This window comes from Neovison vison, chromosome 13 (genome assembly GCF_020171115.1).
Source record: "Neovison vison isolate M4711 chromosome 13, ASM_NN_V1, whole genome shotgun sequence".
Classification (NCBI taxonomy): domain Eukaryota; kingdom Metazoa; phylum Chordata; class Mammalia; order Carnivora; family Mustelidae; genus Neogale; species Neogale vison.
The window spans coordinates 101,123,682-101,141,494 of NC_058103.1; the positions used below are offsets into that span (position 1 = coordinate 101,123,682).

A 17,813-nucleotide genomic window follows, 5' to 3' on the forward strand; every position below is an offset into this window, starting at 1 on the left:
TTTAAAGCTGTTGAGTCTTATTTGTGAGTTTTTCTTTTTTTAAATTTTGGTTTTTGATTATTATTATTTTTTGGTTCTTGTTTGAGAAAAGGATAATTGGAGGTTGGAAGGCTGACAATTAGACTATCGAACTCCTTGATATTAGCTGGATTGGAGACAGATGGAGAACACGGACCTTGGGGTCAGATCAGGGGTCAACTGATGGTTCCTCTCCTTAAGAGCTATGTGATCTGGGGCAAGGAAGTGAACTATACTGAGCCTTCTCATTGCAAAGTGGTTTTAGACCAGGCCATGCCTCTCAGAGGGGCAGGTCCAGTACTGTAGGAGGGAAAGGTGTTGAGTAGCCGGTCAGAGTAAATAAGCTCCTAAATTCGGGAGCGGCCTTGGGAGAAACACAAAACGAGGCAGCAAAGGGAGTGAGCGACATTGCAGAATGGCCCCCACTCATTGACGTTCAAAGTGAAGGGTACCAGGGACATTGTTAGCTTTTCCACCAAGATGCATCCTGTGCTCACTGTACTCTTGAAGCGGAACTCTGCCCCCACCCGCTGCTGAAACTACCATAAAAGCAGCCAGCAGAGGCAGGGCCAGCCTGATCTGACCAGCTCCGTGCAGGGGGGGACCGCAGAGTTGGAAGGAGTCCGGAAGGGAGAAGACTGGCCTGTACAAGCCCTGCTCCGTGGCAGACTGACGGAGGTTGTCAGTTACCTGGGTACGCAGCCACGTTGTCCCGCACTTGTTCTCATGGATGTCTCTGCCTGGAAGGAGTCCTGCCGAAGGAGGAGGAAGACCTCTTTCTGGTGCCCTGGATGAGCTGCTCTCTCCACTGTGACTCGCTGTTTCCAGCAAAGCCTCCCAGCTTCCCTGGCAGTTGAGGCTACGTGACTAAGTTCTAGCCACTGTGAGTGGATATGGTATGTGTACTTTGCAAGGAATGTTCTTTAAGAAGGAAACTCATACCCTTTCCACCTTCATAGGGCCGGGCTTGGTGGGGAGTCACGTTTGATTAGATGGGCTGGGCCAATACATGTGTATGGTTTGCATGCCTGATGGTGGGAGTACATTATAAGAAAGGCCTCACCCTTTGTCCTCTCCATGGGTATCAGTCTCTCTTCCTGAAGCACTGTGGAAGAGATGGCCCTTTTGCATGTCAAACCATTTTCATGGTAATACTAGGATATTAGTAGGTTTTTTTTTTTCCCCATTCTTACTAGGTGGTAGAATCTCATTAGTGTATGGTGGAATCTTCCAGAAGCTACATGACACGTGATGATGTCATCACTCTGGTGCTTAGTAGAATGTGTATGTTTCTGGTGTTTTAAAATTTTATTTGAATTTTTTTTAAGATTTTATTTATTTATTTGACAGAGAGAGATCACAAGTAGGCAGAGAGGCAGGCAGAGAGAGAGGGAGAAGCAGGCTTCCTGCTGATCAGAGAGCCCGATTCGGGGCTCGATCCCATGACCCTGAGATCATGACCTGAACCAAAGGCAGAGGCTTAACCCACTGAGCCACTGAGTCACTCAGGCGCCCTGTTTGAATTTCTACTATGGTAAACACTGATAGTTGTAACAGACAAAAGTGGAACACTCTGAAGTCTTCAATAATACTGAAGAGTGTAAAGGGATTCTGAGGCCAAAGCGTTTGCAAATGCTGGTCTGTTACTTATTTGAACATCTCTGCCCAAGGGAACGTTCAAGCCTACTCGAGGTGCTTGGTTACTTTCAAGCTTTGGTTGAAGGGATGTCATATCCTTACACTGCATTTTCTGCTGCTATCCATGTGTGGTGTATGTGCACAAACACACCATCAACCCAGACAGGATGGCATGTTCTAGAAGGCAGGGGTGGCCCTTTGATCCTTTTTACATACCTTCTCCCAGGTGAAGTGACTCTTGACCCAACTGAACAGGGAACAAAATGGCAGGCCTGGCTAAATGCAGAGCCCAGAGAAACCTAGGATCATGATTTTAGTGAACTTCCTCATCTGTTGAAGCCACATTTGAAGACCTCCTTGAGCCTGGCGCTAGGTAAGGCACATGGGAGCAGGGCTGGGACCTGCTCTGTGAGTCCCATGAGCCAGGGCTCTTCTCACTGCTTGTGTGGATCTTAGACTCTGTTCCTGTGTCGTCACCTAGAGCCTGAGGGATCCGAGTTACATGCCGGTTTTGAAGGCCAATCATTACATTAAAAGCAGCCAAGACTGATTCTGCACTCCCCTCCCCAATGTGGCCTTTTTTTTTTTAACGCTTAACATTAGGAAAATTATGTAAAGCCAATAATTTTTTTTTTAGTACAGCTGACTCACCATGCTACAGTAGTTTCAGGTGTACAGCTTAGTGATTTGACAGCTTTTTTTTTTTTTAATTTATTTATTTGATAGAGAGAGATCACAAGCAGGCAGAGAGAGGCAGGCAGAGAGAGAGAGGGGGAAGCAGGCTCCCTGCTGAGCAGAGAGCCCGACGTGGGGCTCGATCCCAGGACCCTGAGATCATGACCCGAGCCGAAGGCAGAGGCCTAAACCACTGAGCCACCCAGGCGCCCCGTGATTTGACAGCTTTGTACATTACGCTGTGTTCACAAGTGTAGCTGCCATCTCTCTCATGACCTATTACAAGGTCATTGATGGCATTCCTTATGCTGTGCCTTTTATTCCCATGACTTATTCCTTCTATGGCTGGAAACCTGGATCTCCCACTCCCCCTTGCCCATTTTGCCATCTTCTCCCCTCCTCTCCCAGCCAACCACCAGTTTACTCTCTGTGTTTATCGGTCCAATTCTGCTTTTTGTTTGTTCTTTTTTCCTAGATCCTACTAAGGAATGGAATCATATGGTATTTGTCTCTCTCAGTCTGACTTATTTCACTTAGCATGATACCCTCTAGGTCTGTCCGTATTGTCTCAAGTGGCACAATCTCATCCTTTTAATGAATATTTTTTTTTTAAAGATTTTATTTATTTATTTGACAGAGAGAGATTACAAGTAGGCAGAGAGGCAGGCAGAGATAAAGAGGAGGAAGCAGGCTCCCTGCTGAGCAGAGAGCCCGATGCGGGCCTCGATCCCAGGACCCTGAGATCATGACCTGAGCCGAAGGCAGCAGCTTAACGCACTGAGCCACCCAGGCGCCCAATGAATATTTTTATTTAACGAATTTCACTAATGATTCCTTCTACTGCCCAAGGTCACCTTAGGTCCTCCAAAGTTAACATTTTTCCTCAAGATAGGCCTTTTCAAAATAACTTAAGCTTAATTCAGGTTGTCCTGTCACTTGGCCCCAAATTCTTTTTTAAGACCCTGAGATCATGACCTGAACTGAAATCAAGAGTTGGCTATTCAACTTACTGAGCTACCCAGGCATCTTTGAACCAAAATATACTTTAAACATTATTTGTTGTTCTGTTTTTGAGCACACAGAATTAAGTGGTTTACTCTGTTGTAAGTTCAGATACCTTTTTCCCCCTTATATGTAACCCCTGATAATTTTTCCCATGGACTCAGGAATCTTGGAATGGCAAGAAGGTGTGTGCTGGTCAAACCCTACTTTCCCAACAGCTTCCGAAAGGCCAAGGCAATCAGAAGGAGAGGCAGAGAAGTGACAGTCTCCCCTGAGAATCATTGCCTCATCCATAGACATTCCATCGTTTCTGACTTTTCACTAGTATTGCAACAAACACTGCACTGGCCGGCTAGGCCCGCCAGGCTCGCCTTCACAAAGTGCCACAGACTGCATGGCTGACCGCCAGAAATGGACTGTCTTCTAGCTGTGGAAGCCAGTTGTTCCAGTCTGCTGCACGCGGGTAAGGTTGGCTCCTTCTGAGAGCTGTGAGGGAAGCACATCTGTGCCAGGCCCCCCTCCTTGGCTAGCGATGGCTGTCCCTTCATGTTCTCTCGCCTGTGGCCATCCATGTCCAAATGACCCCTTTTTTTGGGACACCAGTTATACTGGATTGGGGCCCGCCCTAATGACTTCATTTTCTGTAAAAATGCTCTATTTCCAAATAAGGTCCTATTGTGGGGTACTTGGGGTTCGGGGTTCAACATCTTTTTTGAGGGGATAGGGAGGTCCAATTCAACTTATAGAAAATGTCACAAAACAACAGGTGGTTCATTGGTTCCTTTATTTATTTAGGAGGTAGCGGGAGAGACAGGGCACAGAGGAAAATTACCTATACGGCAAGGGTTGAGGAAGGTTTTGCAGGGGCTGGGCCAGAAAGCAGTAACACTGATTCTATAGTTGAAAAGGAGTAGTGCACACTTGTAAGTACCTGGTGGGAGTCTGGTAATAAAACCTACCTTATGAATAAGTACAGTGGAATACTACTTAGTACATTCATACATGTTTCTACCATCTTCAGATTTTTATATACAGTATATGATCTGTTTTTTATAAATGTACAGCTTGAAAAAAAAGAGATCCTTCTTATAATAGGTACAGCATTAAACATAAAACCAACATGGGCCAGCCACATTCCAACTGAAGACCCAGAGAAAGCAAGGCCAACAGCCCAGCCCCCAGCCCCTGCTCAGCCCGGCAGCCGGATGGTCCCGGCGAAGCGTAACCCAGCACCCTCTGCACCCGTGGGCTCCGCAGGCCATGCCGGCCCTCGGCCTCTGCACCGGAAGTGCCCGCTCCCGCCAAGCCCAGCCTGCAGAGGGCAGGTCCTCCCTGAGGGAAAGTGGCAGAGAGGAATGTGTGTGTCAGGTAAGGAAAAGAGGGATGGAAGCAATGTGCTCTTTGACTAAAGGCACTTGTCAGCGGCCGCCTACAGCCGTTCCCTGGGCCTGGGAAGCCAGCGGGTGCTGTTCCGACAGAGCCAACAAGGTCTGAGCGGACCTTGCCTGTCCTCTCACCAGGTTTAAATACAATAAATAAATCTTAGGGGGTGGCTGTTCTGCCCTCCTGGGCTCCTATGAATAGGGCCCCCTTTTAGGATCGTTTATGGAGTGACACTCCCTGTCCCCAGCCCAGCATATCATTGTCCTCCATGGGGAAGGTGCCAGAAAAAGGAAGCAATTGCTCGCTATGGATCAGAAGGAGAACCCCAAAACGTCCCCTTCCCTATCTGGAGCGCCTTCACTCCAGTGACGTCAGAGTCTCTGTGCACCTCAGATCTTGGTCACATAGTTGTTGGGGAACAGGCCCTGCTTGCCTCGTAGTCGACCTGTCCACCAGCCAGAAGGATCTGCAGGAGACAGAGATGGCGAAAGTGAGGGTGAGCAAGGTAGGTCTGCCTGGGCCAAACCACACCCCTCTCCTGTGGGTGCAGCACGTGGGGAAAGGTGGTTTGGCTCCCTCCATCTGCGTTCTTTGTCCTTTTTATTTATTTTTAAAGATTTTATTTATCTGAGCAAGAGAGAGCGAGAAGTGGAGGGACAGGGAGAAGCAGACTCTCCACCGAACAGGGGGTCCAACATGGGGCTCCATCCCAGGACCCTGAGATCGTGACCTGAGCCAAAGGCAGCCACTTAACTGACTGAGCCATCCAGGGGTCCCCTTTATTTTCTTTTAAATGAACGAGTCTGTTGTAAAAAGTAACCCCTCCCCCCAGCAGACACAGATCACTCAGGGTCCTCTTTGAGCAAGAACCTTCTGCTCCCACGTAAGGCTTTGCTGACAGTGTCCCGCTCTCAGCCCTCCAGGACTGCCGGGCCTCTGAGATGAGGCTGATGGCTCCCGTTGGGGTGCAGGCACGCTAAGCCTAGTCGGGGACCATGATAGGGCCCCCAGTCCTGCCTCCCTACTTTTCTCCACACAGGGCTACTCCCCCATCAGACCTTTCCCACTCCTTCCTCCAGCGCGGAATGTTTCTGGAAGAACCTGATCTGCAACGCCTCCCACCTTAATCCCAGGCCCTCCACCAGGAGTAGGTATGTGGTCTACATTCTCCCAGACCCTCTTCTGTGACGATAGCCACACACACACTCATTTTAAACAGAAACAGGCCTCTCTATCTTATTATTCTGCATCTTGCTTTTCAATACTATTTAACAGGTATCGTCTTTCCACGTCCGCATCTCATTTTTAAACAGCTGCATTATACCAAGATTTATAGATCCATTTCCTGATTGATGGACACTTGTTCCCTCTTTTTGCACTACTGATGGAATCAGTGTCCCTACCTGTATCTTTATGTCTGTGTGCAAGCAAGTCTACAGGAGAGATTTCTGGCTCAAAGAATATAGACCTTTTATTCTTAGGACAATAAAACACTGTTATAATAGGTGACACTCTATTACCTATTGGCTCAGTGGTTAAGTTTCTGACTTTTGATTTTGGCTCAGGTCATGATATTTCATTTACCTATTTTAGATCTCTAATTCATCTGGTATTTGTTTTATGTACGAGGTAGAGCCCTAACTTTATTTTCTTTTCAGAATGAAAAGTCATTGTCTCTCCTTTCTCCTGATTTCAAATGCCACATTTATCCTAGATTAAACACCTGTATATACATGGGTCTGTTTCTGGATTCTGTTCTGTCCCATTTTCCTGTACTCGCACGGCACTGCACCCATTACAGTGACAATTTATAGCATTTTCTGAGAAACTTCTAGGACTCGATGTTTTCCACAAATATGTAATTGTTTTGATTAAACCCAAAATACGTGTTATTTCTAGAAAAATCTGAAATATTTAGAAATGAAAAGAAAGCAATACTCAAAATTCAACACTTAAGGAGACCACCTATGAATACATGAATATATACATACACACAGATAGCCATCTGTTTTATATTTTTACAAAAATGAGGCAATGGTCCACAGTCTATAACCTTTTTCCTTTTTCCCATGAACATTTTTTCCATTTCATTAAGTATACCACACTACTGCCATCATGATCTCTAACAAAAATGTCATCAAAGTTCACTGAAGGGATAGAGCAAAGCTTATTTAGCCAATCTTTATTACTGGGTAACTGGTCATTTCCACTATTTTTGCTGAACAAACTGGTGATAAAAACGGTTTGTGTTTACTAAGCATTTATTTCAACTTTTATTTGGACTCTGACACCTTCTAGGAAGGATACTAAATGGCTAAAATATTGAAACCTATAGCAAACTAGGTGGCTCAAGGAGGTCAAAATAATGCCCAGAAGCCATTTAGAAGGAGGTCAGTCCAGGCACCTAAATCTCCTGACTGAGCTCCTGTGATGAGGGAATGGCTTAAAAACACCATTCCTGGACCTGTCCTTGGCCACCTCTTCCTGAAGGCTAAACTTAACCAAGGCCACTTCACTCAGGCTGTCCTTGCTCTGCTTGTAACGGATGGCTCCGCACTGTCCACAAGTCCTCCTGAGCCCGTCCTTCAGGGCCCTCCACCAACAGGCTGCGCCCGGCTTCACGTGGTCTCCTGTGACATCCCCGAGGGATCCTGCCACGGTTGAGTGTCGCTTCCTTTTCCTAAAATGACCTGCTCTTTCTAGCCTCTCTGGCTCTCTGTGTCTCCCCATTCCTCACCACAAATGCCATTTCCTTCACTTTTTTGCTTTTTTAACATCCTAAATCTGCCATTACCTTTTTCTTTTAAAGATGTATTTATTTGCTTTGGAGCAGGGGAGGGGCAAAGGGAGAGGGAAAGAGAAGCCCAAGCAGATTCCCCTCTGTGCAGGGAGTCTGCCATGGGACTCAATCCCACAACCCTGAGATCATGACCTGAGCCAAAATCAACATACTCAGCCAACTGTCCTACCCAGGTGCCCCGGAGTTATCTTTTTAAAAAACTTCCATAAGCTAGTGTTTGGTCATATGTATATTATATTCTAGATTATCAGCTCTACCAAATTAATGAAGCATTCAGCCAAGCCCACAGACTACTTTTATAATAGATGTTCCAGGTTGCCTCCCTGGCTTCCATTCCATCTACTTTCCATATGAGGAGGCCATCAAGTTTGGGTGGGATAGTCCTAACTCCCGTTTCCTACAGAAGTCCCTGCCATGCCTAACCTACTACAGGTACAGCCCTTGTCTTGCTACAGAGATTCAGGAATGGGCACATGACCAATTTGGTCTAATCAGAGTGAAACCTAGGGCTTTTGTCCAATGGCTAAGAGAAGTTTCAGAGATAAAGCAGATTCCAGACATAGTTTGATACTGCTGGAATTGGTGCAGCCATTTTGCTGCCATGAGGGAAAACAGCCAAGAAGGGAGCAAATACAAAGAAGGCGGAGCTGAAAGAAATATTTAAAGAAAAAAAATTTGGAGCCTTGATCAAACTGAGCCTAGCCTTTTGCTCCAAGTTTCAGTCAGAATAGTCTATAAATTCCCTTCGTGTTTAAACTAGTTCTTATAGCAATGTGACCAGATGTTCTTCAGGAGGCTGTCCCAGCCAGCCAGCCAACCATGCACTTACCTTCTTTGATAATATCGATAATGTCATTGGCATTGAAGCTGAGTTCGTCTGTGTCCTGAGCATCATAGGCATAGAGAGCCTTGCACTGTGGCACCTGAGGCTTAGGCTTGGGCTGGGGCTTAGGTCTGCCCCCAGCTGGGGGAGGCCGACTGCTCGTTTGTCTCCGGACACTGTGGAGAGAATGCAGGCAGGTAAGAGATGGGAGCTAACAGAAGGTATCACGGTGTGCTGGTCTGGAGCACAGAGCCAGCACTGGCCAGAAGTTCAAATCCACTTCAAGCCACCAAAAGATACGCCAATTCCCAAGATTTCTCTGAGAATAAAAATACTGCCCCCAACTTTGGAGAAAGAACTCTTGTCAGGGCCCCAGAAGCCTGCAGGTACCTTTCCTCGACAGCAATCCTTCTCAGAATCAACCACCACCCTGCATTCTGTATTAATAATTCTGCTTTTCTTTGTGTTTTTACCATACACACAAGTATTCCTAAACAGTACACATGGTTTTTCCCTGTTTAACTGGATAAAAGGAATCATGTTCTATCTTTTTTTTTTTTTTTTAGACCGGCGGGGGGCGGGGGCAGGGGGGGTGGGAAGGGGCAGAGGGAAAAAGAGAATCTTAAGCAGGCTCCATGCCCAGTGCAAAACCTGACACAGAGCTCGATCTCACGACCCTGAGATCATGACCTGAGCCGAAATCACGAGTCCGATGCTTAACCGACTGAGCCACCCAGGCGCCCCTGAAAGGAATCCCATTCTACCACCATTCGCTCTATATTGAATACACTGGCCATGCATTCCCAGGGCCTCAACCTCTTCCACAGCATAAATATGTCACTATTTACTTTTCCAGTTCCCTGTCAATGGTCATTTGGGATGATTTCAGGTTCTAGTATGGTGAAAAGTAACGCTGCTTTGAATACTCCTGCCCTGCTGGTGAGGCTCTGCGGGGGGCAGGGGTGGGTAGGCAAGTACCATGGGCTGGGGGGCAGCATCCGGGCCTCTGCCCGCTGGATGCCGGGAGCACCTTCCCTTCCTCGTGGCCTTCACAAAACCATCTCCGGCACTAGAACCCTCACCTGCGTCTTCTAGCTTTAAACGGAAGGAGGGCACGGATTGCGTGGAGCACTGGGTGTCCTATGCAAACGACGAATCAGGGACACACATCAAAAACTGATAATGGACTGTATGGTGACTAACGAAAACGAAAACGTGTTCTTCATACATTGTCCTTCATACATTGTCTCAAAGGCAAAGCGCTATATAGCTCGAGATCTTTAATCTGAAACAACTTTGTTAAGTATGTTCATACAAGGCATTTCGAATAAAAAGTAGCAAATGTTTTCTTCCCCACTTTGCCTGAGGACGAAAACGAGGAAAAGCCCACATTCATTTGCTCACAAAACAAACATAAATTGATGATTTCTTCTCTGAGAAACTGGGCTGTACTCAACTCAGTGGGGCTGGCTCTTCAGCCTGGCCAGGTGTGTTCTTACCTGTGGCAGGACGGAGGAGAAGGGAGAGTCTTTCTCCACCGCAACCTGAGTTGTGAAGGGGAAAAGCACACGCACTCTGACCTGTGCTCTCAGGAGGCCGGGCTGCTGTTCGCTGAGGTCCCTTGACAACAGATGCTCACTGGGGGCTGATGAGCAGGTTAGATCATGAGGGGGTATCTGGGTGTGTGTGTGTGGGGGGGTGGTCCTGGCTGCCAGCTGGGTGGGGTAGGACTGCTTCTATCAGGGGTGGGCTTTCAGGGGGCTGCCTAGGGCTCCCTGTGTGGGTGGGGAGCAAATTCAAGGTTACTTGGGCTCTACTCTTAGGTCAACCACTGTCCCCACCTACCACCAAACACTTTTCTTTCATCATAGAGGAAAGGCATCTTGTAGATCATTAGCATGACATCATTTCCTCCCTAGTCGATTGGAAATCCCCATTCCCTGCTCGAAAAGTGCTTGCTTCTCTGACAGCTGGCCAGGCAAGCAGGCTTTTAATTAAGCAACCTATATATTAAGGATGTGTCAGCATCTGGTTAATAAGAGCCATTAGCCTGGATACCAGAAGTCATCTGATTTTCCAGCAACAAGGAAGAGAGGGTGTGGAGGAAGGGTGTGCATTACAATACCCTGGGAGGGAGGAAAGCTTCCAGGCTGCTAGTTCTAGGACGCAGTGTTGAAAGGATGCATGCATTCTCTCTCCCTCTCAATCCTCACAGATGGAGATCTGACCTCTCTCATGTCCAGGGGGGATCTTACCAACATTAGTGCAGTTGATGAGGCGTCTAAGCCCAAGAGTATTGGGAGTTAGGTGTAGTCCCGGAGGAAAAGGGGCCAGTGGGGAGAAAAAGGTGGAAGACTGTCTGAAATGTACGACTGTCCTTCCTGCAGCAATCCTGGGCGTCACCCCCTGGCTGCTCTGCCCAGCACCTCCAGCTTTGACCAAGCCCTGGCAGTTCCTCCTCCCTCATGTCTTTGCTGCCAGCTGCCTCCTTCCTGGGCTCCCTGAATACCCCCCCAACTCAGTGTCTATTAGCTCACTACACCCTCCACTTAAAAATCCTGAGAGCTTCTCCCTTTCCTTGGGAAATAAACCAAGACCCTGCATGGGGCCCACAAAATCCCCCGCAAAGTGTGGCCCCTGCGGGCTTCCAGCCTCAAGTCCTGCCTCAGGCCACACTGGTATCTTCCTACCTTTCTTGACGGAGCCCTGGCTGGGGTCAGGACACCTTATTCATGTACTCCTGGCTTATGTCATCTTTAGGGGACCAATGCTTTCCCTCTAAGATTAGGAACAGAACAGGGATGCCAGCTCTCACCACTTCTGTTCTAAACTGCACTGGAAGCTCCGGCCAGAGCAAATACTCCAGAAAAATAAAAGGCATTCAGACTGGAAAAGAAGTAAAAATACCTCTATTCGCAGAGGAGATGATCTTGCATGTAGGAAAAAAACCTAAGGAATGCACTAAAAAACTATTACAAGCAATAAACAAGTTAAGCAGGATTAGAGAATACAAGGTTGAGGAAACAATTCCATTTACAAAAGGGTAGTCCTATTCATATGAAATATTCAGAGGAAGCTAATCTATAATGAAAGCAAGTAGATTAGTGGTTCCCTAGGGCTGGGGGTTGGGGGAAGGACATTTCTTTCTGGGATGATGAAAATTCTAAAAATTAGATTATGATGGGGTGGCTGGCTGGCTCAGTCAGTAGAGCACTGGACTCCTGATCTTGGGGTCATTCGTGTGAGCCCCATGTTGGGTATAGAGTTTACTTAAAAAAATTTTTTAAAATTAGATTACAATGATGGTTGTACAGCTCTGCACCTAAATACTGCTCAATGGTACTTTAAATGGGTTGATTTAAGAATCTATAAATTAGGGGCACATGGGTGGCCCAGTGGGTTAAAGCCTCTGCCTTCGGCTCAGGTCATGATCCCAGGGTCCTGGGATCGAGCCCCGCATCGGGCTCTCTGCTCAGCAGGGAGCCTGCTTCCTCCTTCTCTCTCTCTGCCTGCCTCTCAGCCTACTTGTAATCTCTGCCTGTCAAATAAATAAATAAAATCTTTAAAAAAAAAAGAATCTATAAATTATATCTCAAAACTACTTAAAGAAAAAACAACAAAGTAAATCATATAGACCACTTTTGGCTTGGCGGCTCATTGATACCCAGAGTGACCTCAGCCAGTCTGTCCGCCCGGGGGCACTGGATGTCCCAGAACCAGGGCCGGTGGCAGAAGAGATGGAGGAGAGCAGGACTATTTAAACACCTGTGCGAGCACAGCCATTGCACGGTATTTGGTCCCAAGGCATCAGAGGATACTTCCTTAGGATAAGTCAAAGTAAAACCAACCAAAATAAAAGCTCAGGGGATACTGGGGGTTTAGAGTCCCTTGTAGGCCATTGGCAATAGTGGGCTTGGTTGTCCCAGGCCCTGGCCCAAGGCCACCGTGCTTTACCAATCTAAAGTCACTTAGTGATTTAGCTGCCTTGCCTAAACAGGGCTCACAGTACCCCACATTCAAGAGCAGGGAGAGTCCAGGCAGCTTTGAGATGAGGTACTGGGTGCTGGAGAGCAGAATGTGGGCTGGGGGGCTGAGTTTGAGGGGGACTGCTGTGGAGGTGGGGGACAGCTTCGCATTTTGCATCAGGTAAGTGTCTGTGTAGACAACCAATCCTGAGGTCACCGTGATCTGGCTCTTCCCCGTTCCAGTGTCCTCTGTGACCAGAAAGGAGCACACAACTCCCCAGTGAGGCAGCCAGTCAGAGCCAAGTCCCTGCAGCCCCATTCTCCCTTCTCAGTTTGTTTCCACCCTTCTTGCGCGACTCAGCAGAAAGGCAGGTCACCTGGGAACCCCTTCCTGCAGCTGTAGGAAGTCAGACCAACTCGCCTCAGCCGTGGCTGCTCCGGGCAAGACACGGTGCCTGGGAATCTTAACAGGCGCTGCTTCAGGGCACCTGGCACACCTTCCTGGTCCCGGGGGCTGGGCTGCCCCCACGCCCCACCGGGACTGCTCACCCTAACGCTCAGATGCTTTCTAGTATGCTCTCCACAAACTCCACTGTCAGATGTACGACGGAGCCCAGGATGTCTGTGCCAATGATGTGACGGCTGCCTCTCTGTTTTACCACAACGTAGAGCCAGAAACGGGTCAGGAGCTACAGCCATTTCCCCTGCTCCGTCTTAGTCTTCAGCCTTCAACCCACACAATCCCCTTTGCATCACTAGGTGGCGATCCTGTGTAATCAATAACGAGGAAAGAGAAGGACTACCAGCTGCCAGGAATTGATTAATGAGGCCTTTCAGGGGCCCCGAAGGCCTCCACGTGCAGCCCCGGGTAGAGTGGTCAATGCCACGAGGAAGGGATCCGGCCCCGCTCACCCAGCGAGCTGGAACAGACTCCGTCTGGCCCAGGGGAGGAGGACGCTATGCGTGGCCAATTCTGCAAGTCAGCTCTTAAACACAGCCATTGTCACAGACAAGAGCGAACACAAAAGACAATTTTGAATATATTACAAGCAAGGCAATAAATACTCAAAATTCAACCCTTCCTAATTATTCTCCCACATTTTACCTCTGTCTACGTGCTTGATGTTATCAATGTCTGGCTGCTGGAGGATGGCAGGACACTAGTCTCGATGGTGTGTGGCTACACATCTCTTCCTAACTCTGGCCCTTTTTATTTATTTATTTTTTTTAAGACTTTATTTATTTATTTGACAGAGAAGCAGGCTCCCTGCTGAGCAGAGAGCCCGATGTGGGGCTCGATCCCAGGACCCTGAGATCATGACCTGAGCCAAAGGCAGAGGCTTTAACCCACTGAGCCACCCAGGTGCTCCAACTCTGGCCCTTTTATCTCCAGAAAGCCACACCAGCACGCTGCTGTCCCCACTCGGTCGTGGTGGCCCGTTCACTGGTCTACACGTGTCCTGCCTGAACTGGTTTCGTTAACACACAGGTAGGAGTTAGATTGTTCTGGTACCTCTGTGTCTTAGGACATGGGCCCTCCTAATAAGCTTTACGTGACTGAAGACTGTTACAAAAGCAATTCTTTCATGGGGATCATGGGGGTTGGGGCAAGAATTCCAGAACCTCCCTAAGTTATTTTGCACTCTATACATATTAATGGTGAATTCTGAAACTCCCCATCACCGAGCCCATTCAGTTTCCTTCTGGGTAACTTCGGTGCAACGTAATCCGGTTTCCCTACGGCAACTTGACCCATCCTTACCATGTGGGTGTATCTCTTCCCCACGAGGAAAACAAGCACACAGGGAAGGGGAACTACGGCAACTTGCTTTCGCAGCACGTCGTTCTTCGGAGGAGGGCACCAGACCTCGGGCGCAATCCATCCTAAACCACCCCACAAGGTTTCCCGAGTCCTCAAGCGCTTCCCATCCAAGTTGCTGTGCACGAACCACACCAGGGGACAAGCCCCGTGTTCCTGACTGGGGAAGACGGGTGAGGGGGGCCTCTGCCCTGAGACCTCAGGCTGCCGACCCACAGCTGAACCCTTACGGACAGCTGCCCAGTCTCACAGGAGAGCAAAGCCCCGGATGACGTCAATGAGGACAAGGCTATCTGCAGTTGAGTGTTTGTGCCTTTGCTCTCCTCTGGTAACGCCTGTCACTGCCCGGAGGACGCGAGCTGTCACCGGGAAAGGAGCAAAGGATGTTTAACAAGAACGCCTCCCCCACTCTGGCCCAAAGCCTGCAATGCCTGAAGCTTCCACCCGCATGGAGTCCAGAGATCTGAGTTCCTAAGAGTAAAGCCGCCTTTCAGTCCTGGTAGAACAGGAGTATTTACCGGTAAGACCACGGCACCTGGACAACAGTAATAAAGCCAACACACATCAACTTACAAGGTGCGCAACACTTGCCGTTTGCAAAGCCCTTACTTCATCTTCAAGACACCCTGAGGAGTGGGCTTTAACCTGAGATTATTATCCTTACGACACAGGTGAGGACCCCAAGGTGTGGAAAGATGCCATGACAAACAGGAAGGGAGACAGCTAGTGATGAGGGAAGCGATCGGTGTGTCCAACGTGTGGCCCAGAGCTGGCATGGGGCTCCATGAATATCTGATGCCTGAATCCGTGAAGGACGAACAAATGAAATCAGGGACCGACACCCAGTCCGTCCCTGCAGCTGTGACTCCTGTGCTCTCTGCACACCGTCAGGCCACCTTCTATGGGCGTCTCCGCTGCTCCCAACCTCTGGGGCAGCTGGGTGTACCTAGCTGATCCCAGGGTGAGCTGAGATTAAGCTTTCTAGTATCACCCCTTTGTTCTGCAGATGTGAGATTTATGTCTTGAAATTCCAAGAAGGAAAATAATGGCATTTTATTTCATTGGCTCTTTAAAATATACTCGGTTCCAAAAGGTTGAATCTATAAACATTACTGGAAATGTGGGAATGGATGCCAGGAATTCCTAAGCCTCATGTCTGCCTGGGCCAGGATACGGCTGCTGCTCCTGTAGATTGTGGGTTGAGAAATATTGCTATTGGACACTTGTTGGAAATTTTAAGCCCCTTGAAAATATGACTCCATTAGGAGAATCTTGTCAAGAGACACACAGGCAGCATTTGAATTTTTCTATCGATCCCTCCCCTTTGTGGCATGGCCAGAAGCCCCAGCTCTGAGCACTTTCAATATTTTTCGGCATCTCTGGGGTATCTCGAAATTTCGTGAAGTTGCCCTCTCATGAAATGGCCCACGGGATTAAAGAGGCCAACCAAAAAGACAGTGTTCCTGGGAAGTCAGGGCAAAGGGTGATGAGTGAATTGTTTGTATGACTCTTGCTTAACCTGTTGTCTTTCCTGAGGGTCAGGAAAGATCTAGAACCTGCACCAGACATTTCAAAAGGTATGCTGAGAGACTGCAGGATCCCTCCTCTCTCTGTCTCCTCAGCCAGTGACAATGAGGGTGCCACCAAGAATAGCTCCCGTGTCACAAACACGGCAAGGCGAGGGGAAAGAACCCAGTTAGGATGGTAATTTAGTGAAGGCTTTGTGCTCCCTCCAGAAAACCTGGCTGAACCTAAAATAAACTGACCGAGACTTTCTGGAATTAACTCGAGGTGCTAATTACACCATTTGATTTTATCCACATTACATGATCCAAAAGAAATGATTGCTTATGCTAAATACATCCATACAGAAAAGTGCACCGGGAGTGGGAGAGGGAAAAGGAAGATAAGCCCAAGAGTGTGAATGCCCAAGCAGAGAAAGACCACCATTATCTGGTTTTTATGAATTGGCACGTTCAAGGTCACTGTTTGGAGCTGTGATGTATACAGCAGCGTTCGTGTTTGTGGAAAGATTTGGGATCCCAGAGTCTGCTGCTTGCTCCAACAGGCTGCTGTGAAATGAACGCAATTCGTGTTTTCTTGGCAAAGAGCAGCTGTTAAAGGCAGCTGACCCCGCGACTCCCAAAATGCCTCGGGCATGTGTCTCAGGCCTGTATAAGGTCTCTGATCACATTAGAAATTATTTTAATTTTCCCTTCATCTGTTTTAGAAATGAAATCCGAAGAAGCAGCTCAGCCCTTTGACCGGCATGTGATTTTTTCAAGGAATGTTGGCATCACGGCAGATCTCAGGGTGCAAAGGAGAGGCTGGCTGGGATTCTTGTAGCTACCAGGGCGGAGTGTGCCGGGCAAGAGGACAAGCACCACAGGAGGCCGGGAACAGCCTCCTTCCTGGTAGACGGGTGCAAAGGTGCCCTCCCCTCCAGCCTCACGGCCATTGCCAAGCCAACGTCACATACGCCTGATATGCCATCATGTATGCTGAGACCCAGAGGTGGCAAAGGGCATGACGAGACTTAAATGGGGAGCCAGGCAGCCGAGGGCTGGAAGGGAGCAGCCTCAGTTAAGACACAGTGTTCCTAAATTGCCTGCTTTTGGCTGACAGATGCTCCCAGTTGGCTGGTGTGCAAGTCTGTAACTTGCAAAGCAGGGCTGGAAAGATGGTCTTGCTTGCCAAAGTGAAAGCAAGTAGGAAGCTAACAGACAGAGCTAAGAGATTTGGTGCATTTTGTTGATGGATTTTCATCCCCTGCCTACGTGGGGACATCAACCCCAGCCCAGGAAGGTCTGTTGGACCATTTTCACTATGTCCATCCTTCCGGAGAGCATAGGTCTGGGTTATGGACTAAAAATCCTAGCGCCTCGACAGCACCCTTTGAATTCACTTGTACACAGCATCTTTCCTGGCTTTATCAACGAGACAACAGATGCCTTCAGATGAGCGGTTTTCAAAATGTGGTCCCTGGATCAGCAGCAACAGCATCTGAGAACTTGGTAGAAATGGGAATTCTTGGGTACCATTCCGGACCTGCTAAGCCAGACGCTCTGGAAGTGGGCCAGGAAATTCTCCAGGTGATTCTGCGCACCTTAGAGTCGGAGAACTACTGCTTTCGACCACGCCCCAGTCAGCTGGCCGTGATCCCTGGAACCGTGGGGAGCAGCTAGTCTACGCAAGCGTGGCGGTAGGCGGGGAGAGACCCAGCGAAGGGCTGCAACCCCTCGACAGACAGCCACGAGTAAAAAAACTGAGCTGCTTTCGTATCTGGAGCCCAAATGAGGTGAGACTAGCCGGCGGGAAAGGAACCCCAGGAGAGCGTGGTTACTTTCATAAGAGCTTCGTGGTCTTTTCGAAGGAAGCTGACCAGGCAGGAAAAACATCCTGTAACGGGGCCTAGGAGGGGATGGGAGGAGCTGTTGTTTCTCTCCCGGCACAGCTCTATGTCATACACATGTCTCCTGACCAGACACGAAACCTCATCATCCTAAAGACAAGGAGAGAATGGAAAAGGGAGGCGGGCCCCAGGGAGGGGAAGAGGGGCCTGGAGCAGGCCCATTCTGGGGTTCAGCGGGGAAAACTATTCCACCACTGAGGATCATGGGGGGTGGGATGAAACCTTCCAAGTCACAAGTTCAACCACCATGAGGTAACGGTTGTTATCACCGTCACCGC

The 17,813-nt window shown here is 48.5% G+C and overlaps 1 protein-coding gene across 1 annotated transcript in view; it reads right to left on the minus strand.

The window, feature by feature from the left end:
• Nucleotides 1–4,100: 4,100 nt before the first annotated feature.
• MYO1E (myosin IE) overlaps nt 4,101–17,813 on the minus strand; it is a 195,259-nt gene continuing 181,546 nt past the window's right edge. Inside the window, exons 27-28 of the mRNA XM_044230483.1 lie at nt 8,346–8,515; nt 4,101–5,182 (exon numbers count right to left, since the gene is read on the minus strand). Coding sequence (XP_044086418.1) covers nt 5,106–5,182; nt 8,346–8,515 — 247 coding nt within the window. The 3' untranslated portion in view covers nt 4,101–5,105. The remainder of the gene's footprint in view (nt 5,183–8,345; nt 8,516–17,813) is intronic.